This window comes from Pipistrellus kuhlii, unplaced genomic scaffold (assembly GCF_014108245.1).
Source record: "Pipistrellus kuhlii isolate mPipKuh1 unplaced genomic scaffold, mPipKuh1.p scaffold_m20_p_23, whole genome shotgun sequence".
Classification (NCBI taxonomy): domain Eukaryota; kingdom Metazoa; phylum Chordata; class Mammalia; order Chiroptera; family Vespertilionidae; genus Pipistrellus; species Pipistrellus kuhlii.
This window is the reverse complement of record NW_023425522.1, coordinates 8341194-8347331: the sequence shown is the minus strand read 5'-3', so window position 1 is coordinate 8347331 and position 6138 is coordinate 8341194. Positions and strand designations below refer to the sequence as shown.

General features: G+C 58.9%; 1 protein-coding gene and 4 non-coding genes across 5 annotated transcripts; 3 read left to right on the top strand and 2 right to left on the bottom strand.

Moving 5' to 3' along the window:
* Window positions 1-481: 481 nt before the first annotated feature.
* On the top strand, window positions 482-554 carry TRNAK-UUU. Its single transcript has one exon. It is a non-coding gene; the product is annotated as a tRNA-Lys (tRNA).
* A 783-nt stretch (window positions 555-1337) lies between these two features.
* TRNAQ-CUG lies at window positions 1338-1409 on the top strand. The gene has a single exon. It is a non-coding gene; the product is annotated as a tRNA-Gln (tRNA).
* Window positions 1410-1862: 453 nt separating this feature from the next.
* TRNAL-UAG lies at window positions 1863-1944 on the bottom strand. Its single transcript has one exon. It is a non-coding gene; the product is annotated as a tRNA-Leu (tRNA).
* A 466-nt stretch (window positions 1945-2410) lies between these two features.
* On the top strand, window positions 2411-2497 carry TRNAR-UCU. Its single transcript is given in 2 exon segments — window positions 2411-2447; window positions 2462-2497. It is a non-coding gene; the product is annotated as a tRNA-Arg (tRNA).
* A 95-nt stretch (window positions 2498-2592) lies between these two features.
* Window positions 2593-5566, bottom strand: HES7 (hes family bHLH transcription factor 7). Its single transcript, XM_036451945.2, has 4 exons — window positions 5379-5566; window positions 4496-4591; window positions 3854-3941; window positions 2593-3551 (listed from the first exon to the last, which is right to left on the bottom strand). Exons 1-4 carry the CDS (start codon window positions 5418-5420, stop codon window positions 3100-3102), a joined length of 678 nt encoding a protein of 225 aa, XP_036307838.1. The 5' UTR covers window positions 5421-5566; the 3' UTR covers window positions 2593-3099.
* Between the last annotated feature and the right edge of the window lie 572 nt (window positions 5567-6138).

Sequence of the window (6138 nt, the reverse complement as noted above, 5' to 3'; positions counted from 1 at the left end):
GGTCACCCCTGTCTTTGGCACGCCAGATCTCAATCTCTCCCTGGAATGGAGCTCGTCAGGGTACCGAAGTGGACTCCCGGCGCCCAGATTCTGAAGGTCCCATGTGGCATTCGGGCCCGCCCTCGACCTTCGGGCCGGTGGGCGGGAGCGGGGGTGCCCGAGTGCCTAAGATTTAGGTCGTTCACACCCCGGGGAAACCTCCCCGCGAGGAAAGCCCGCAGCCGGCAGCGGCCCCGCGCGGCAAGTCCCGGCACCGCGCTAGCCCAGCCGCCGCGGCTCCAGCCCTCGCTAACCAAACGGCGGAAACTACTCGAGGGAGGCCGGTCAGAAGCGCGATCAGCAGTTGCCCATCGCTCCAGCTTCCTTAGGGTCTGCTCCGGAATCCTCTGAGCACTTGCATACAATTTCCCGCCGGTTTTACAAGCGTGGAATTTTACAAGTCTATTGCTCTTAAGGATATCAGAGCACTAGACTCTGCAGAGCCCGGATAGCTCAGTCGGTAGAGCATCAGACTTTTAATCTGAGGGTCCAGGGTTCAAGTCCCTGTTCGGGCGTCTCAATTTTTTCTACTTAAATAGTAATATTCACTTTTAAATAGTAATATTTGTATTCCTTCAAACAAAACGAAGGAAAAGAATAACAAAAATACTTTAATTAGTTTTAAAAGGAATTGGTATTAAGTACGCCAGTTTTTAGTTTTCAGAAGATAGAACGAGTAATGGGAAGGAAAATAGAGATGCTTTAGAGTAGAACATATAGGAGTTATATATGCTATCTTAAACTTTCTGGTAGCCACATTAAAAAGAGTAAAAAGTTTAATCAAGATGTATATACATTAAGTGTGTGCAGTTTTTTGTATATCAATTATACTTTAATAAAATTAAAAGTAAAATAATAATAATAATGGAAAAAGAAACTGGTGGTAACAGGAGTACATGGTAGCTCTCTGTACTTTCTGTTCAATTTTTCTGTAAACCTAAAACTGCTCTATGAAATAAAATCTGTTATTTTCTTTAAAAGAGTAAAAAGCAACAGTTGAAATTAATTTTAATAGCAAATTTTATTTATCCCCAAATATCCAAAATCCGAGCATTTTAGACATGTAATCAATATTTTAATGTTAATAAAATTATAACTTTTCTGTACTAAGGCTTCTATGGACGATTTCTATATTACACTTACAGTACATCTCAATTCATATTTCAGATGCTTGATAACGGCGTCTACTTTATCCAACAATTGTTTTTATGTTATTTTGTCTTCTCTGACGAGTACAGAGCAATAAATTGAACAGAGTTTACAATTGTATAAATATTCAGAAGGCCTTTGCGCCAGTTGGTTCCATGGTGTAATGGTTAGCACTCTGGACTCTGAATCCAGCGATCCGAGTTCAAATCTCGGTGGAACCTTAAACTTTGTTTTTCACAGTTGTCAATTATGTTCTATTATGTATTGTTTTATATATGAGGCTCTTTTATGAAAAGGATTTAAGAAGAAAAACTACAGTTTTGTTCTTTGGGCTTTCACACTGGGCAATTGAAACCTAGCACACTCTGAGGAAAACAGTCAATCGTATATGTATATGAACACGTGTTGCGCTAAGTTTGAGAGGTAAGCATGTTATTTGAGAACATGTTAATGGGCAGATCAGTAAGTTACTAAGAAAAGAAGGTTACTTTGGCAGTTTCCATCAGGTCTTGGTTTGGGGCTGGGATGCAGATTTAGGTAGGGTATGTCTGGAATACCAGAGAGGGATGACAGTGGTGAGCCTCTCTATCAGGAGTCCTCATAAAATTGAGGGAGATCCCACAAGGGCATGAATTGTTTCAGGATGTATGAACCAGGAGGAAAAAGTCTTAATTTGGCAGCGGTGGGATTCGAACCCACGCCTCCGGAGAGACTGGAGCCTAAATCCAGCGCCTTAGACCGCTCGGCCACGCTACCTGCGTGAAGTAACTGTAATCCCACAGTCCTCCTAAGAGACTATAGAAAAGTAAGCTAGAAATGGTTATATTAAATTGGCTGGTCTTCTTTGGAAACCATCTAGATTCAGAACTGCAGAGCGGCAGACAGGCCAAATGAAACAAAGACACGCCGAAATTTACAACGAAATAAGTTTATTTTGATGGGTGGGGCCACATCTGGGAGTGGGGTGCGCCTGGGCTGGAAGCATCCCCCAAGCAGGCAGCCGGAGCTCTGTGCTCGTCCCCTCACTCATAGTCTGTTGCTCTCTCTCCCTGTTTCTTCCACCCACGTGCTCCCGCGCTCCCACCTGGCTCACCTGCTTTGCGCCCGCTACCTCTCCCAGGTGGGCCTCTGCGGTCCTACCCGCGAGCTCTTGGTATGCCCCTCCGTCTCCCCCTCCCCCATCCAGCATCCGTATGCCGTCAGACGCCGCCGCCGGTTAGCGGGCTCTGTGGCGCAATGGATAGCGCATTGGACTTCTAGTGACGAAAGAGCGATTCAAAGGTTGTGGGTTCGAATCCCACCAGAGTCGATTTTAGTCCAACTTTATTTTTTTTCCCCTTTTCTGGTTTTTTTCTTTTTTCTTTCTGGTTTTTTTTTTTTCTTTTTTTTTCTTTTTTACCCCCGCTAAAGGTTCCCGTCCCTTCTCCCTCTATCCTAACTCTCTTTTCCTCCTTTCAGCTCCACTGTCGGTCTCTGCTCTGCTCTCTTCTTTACTTACCTGTCTGCCCTGGGGCTTGGGCCTCGGAGAGCAGGACTGGGGGGACGGGAGACAGAAGGGAAGGGAAAGTAGGCGTGGACGCCGAGATAAAGGCAGGCCCCTGGCTTTGGGACACACGGGGATTTAATAACCACTTTATTCCATGCACTAGGGACTCGAGAAGGGGTTGGGGCTGGGCTGGGACAGAGAGGGTACAATCCTAGACGCAAGGGGGGAGCCGGGGAAAGGGACAGGAACCAGGAAAATATATATTTATATAGATACTCTAATATAGACCACATCTCACCCGCGCGCTGCGCCCGCGCGCCCCGCCGCCCTCCCCAACACCTCCTCGCCCCGACGCCCGGATCCCTCTGCTGCCCTCAGGCTGGAGTCTCTACCCTCCCCCCAGCCCCGCCCCCGCCCCCCAAAGCTTAGGGCCAAGGTCTCCAGAAAGCGGGCGGCGGGGGCGGCGGGGCCTTGGGCGCCCCGTCTTGTCTGTGAGGAGGCGGACGCGGCGGCAGCAGTCCGGTGAGGGGTGCCGGCTCGCCGGGGTCCCCGGCGTGGGGGGAGCAGGGGGACGGGGACCAGGCGCACCCGGGGCTGGGGGAGCCCGGGTGCACGGGGGGGAGCGGGTGCAGCGCGGGGCCGGGCGCCGGGGCGGCGGGGTCCAGCGGCGGGCGCGGGGCGTGGGGCCTCGGATCTCGGGGTTCCGGGCGGGGCGGCTTGGGGCGCAGGTAGCCGTGCAGCGCGGAGAAGAGCTGGGCGCGGGCGGCCGGGCTGGCGTCGTTGGCGAAGGCCGCCAGGCGGAGCAGGCACTCTCGGAAGCCGGACAGGTAGCAGCTGGCAAGCGCCTCGGCGTCCTGGGCTGGGAACCGGGGGACCCCTGGAGCCGCGGGGCGGGCGCGGCCGACGGGAGGACGGGCGGTCAGGGCAGGGGCCCGGCGGGGGACAGGGGCGGGGCGCGGAGGGACCGAGGCCGGACAGGCGCGCAGGGACAGGAAACCAAACGCACGGACAGAGAGAAAGCGAGGGAGACACAGAGACAGACACCGCGGGCGTTATTAACCTCGCCTCGGAGCAGAGCCTGCCGCCCCCAAGCCCACCGTCCGCGGCAGAGCCCGCCCCGCCGGCCCCGGCCCGGGCCCCGGGGACCCCCCTCCCGCCGCTGCCCACCCCGCGCTGTACCCGGGGGCTCCACCCGGCTGCGCTCCCTCAAGTAGCCCACGGCGAACTCCAGAATCTCCGCCTTCTCCAGCTTCGGGTTCCGGAGGTTCTACAGACGGGAGGGGAGGGCGCAGACAGGGGGGCGGGGAGAGAGGGGAAAGTGGCAGGGGGAAGAGAGGAGGGGGTCGGGGGCTGGGGCTGCCCCCGGGGCGCGTGTGCGCTCCCGGATGCGGAGTGGAGGTGACCGAGCGCGGTCCTCACCCGCCCGGAGATGGAACCGTCCAGCCCGAGGGCGTGACACCGACCCCGCACCGCGCGGAGGGGGCACTGAAAGCCGCCAGCCCAGTGAGCGGCATCGCCCCCTGCCGGCTGTGGGGAGGGGAGGGAAAAGGAGGAAGAGCGGGAGTTTGCAGACCCGGAGGTGGAAGCAGACCCGCCCTGGAGGGAAAAGGGCAGAGCGAGGTGTGAAACTTACAGACCCGAGAGGTGGCCACGAAGGTCGCGTTCTGGGAGCGAGAAGGGGTCTGGGGTGGGATTCCAAGGGCGGGACTCAGGTAAGGAGGCCTCGGGACCGGGGTCGCCAGTGCAGCCAGCATGTGTCCCCACCCCAGCGGGAAGCCCTGGGGCGCGAGGACGGGGCGCGGGGGGTCCGGGAGCACTGACCTGGTCCCGGGTCTGTTCCAGCAGCAGCAGCCTCAGCTCCTCCAGGCTGCGGTTGATGCGATCCCGGCGCCGCTTCTCCACCAGCGGCTTCAGCATCTGGGGCGGCGGGAAGGGAGAGCGGGAGGACCGGACCAGGACTCAGCGCGGCCGCGCGGCGCGGGGGTCCCGCCGCTGGGGCAGCCCGGCCTCCCCCTCCCCCAGAGACCCCTGAGAGCCGGGGCCGGGCCATGGGGTGCCTCTCCGCTCCCCCGTCTTGTCCCCCCTCCTCCCCTCCCTGTGTCTCTCCTCCTCTGTTCTCTCTACTCCTCCGCACCGCGCCGTCTCTCTCTGCCTCAGTGGAGAGACCTCTCTGCGCCCAGACACGCGGCCACACGGTGCCGGACTCAGAGCGGCGGCCCTGAGTGTAGAAAGGGGGACACCCAGCGGGCCGCGCCTCCTCGGCTCCCTCCGACCCGCGGCGCGGTCCCCGCTCTGGGCCGGCGCTCACGTCCTCCGCCCGGGCTCCGGCCTCCGGAGCCGGTGCCCCGGGGCCAGTGCGTGTCTCCCCTTTATTCCCGCCCCGCTCCCTGCGCCCCGCGCTCCTCTCCGCTGTTTCCCTCCAACACCAGCCCCTCCCACGTCCCCGAGGCCGCCAGCTGCCACCCCCGCTACCCAAACCCCAGGCTTCTGCTCCTGCCGCCCCCCCCCACCCTCCCCCACACACACACCCGCGGGTCCTGCCCTGCCCCTGCCCCTCTTCAGGCTTTGCAGCCTCCTCCCCAGCTCCGGGCTCCGGGTCTCCGCACACCTCCGGTCCAGCCCGCGTCCGCAGCCTCCCTCCCGGCCCGGCTCTCAGCGCGGACCGGCCGGACCCGGGTCTCCGCTCCCTCCTCCCGCCGCTCACCTTGGCGCCGTCCCTGTTCTCCGCTCGATCCCGGGTGACCATCGCTCCTCCGGACCCTGGTGTGGACGAGTCCCCGCTCGCGTTGCGCCTTATATCCCTCAGGGTCCGGGGGGGTCGGGGGGACAGGGAGGACCCGGGCCCCTCCCGGCGCGGCCCCCGGCACGAGGCTCCCGGAAAGGGGCGGGGCGCCCGGGGAGGGGCGGAGAGGAACGGGCCTCGGAGTGTGGGAAATGAGGGGTCAATGGAGCACCAGCTGTTTTAGGGGCCATAAGGCTGTATAAGAAGGCGGGTCCCGGCTGAAGGGAGGAGGTTATTAGGGGGGAGAGAGTTCAGGTGATTTGGGGTCAGAATTTGCCACCAGAAAAAAAAAAAAAGAAAGAATTTGCCACCAGAATCGAATCGCAGCTTGTTTCGGCGGTCACTGTACCCGCACCAACAGTGAAAAAGCAGTTAGCACCCTCGGCCCCTAGCCTGGATCTTATACATCTCCACCCAAAAGTAACCTACGTATTTAAAATAGGAAGAGACTTAAAGTGTGAGAGGTGGATCTGTCTAATTCAACTGGGGTTCTGCCTGGAGCGGGGAGAGAAGCTGTTAGGCCGAAGGCAGTCATATTAGTTCCCCAGCAGGGGAGCGGACCGGGTGGCCCAGAGTCCGAGGGGCCACGGTGACCCGCGCTGTGCGCACTGGGCCAGGCCTGGGCCAGCTGTGCTGAGGATTGTACCAGAGGTCCAGCTCGTCCCTGCGGGACCTCGCGGGG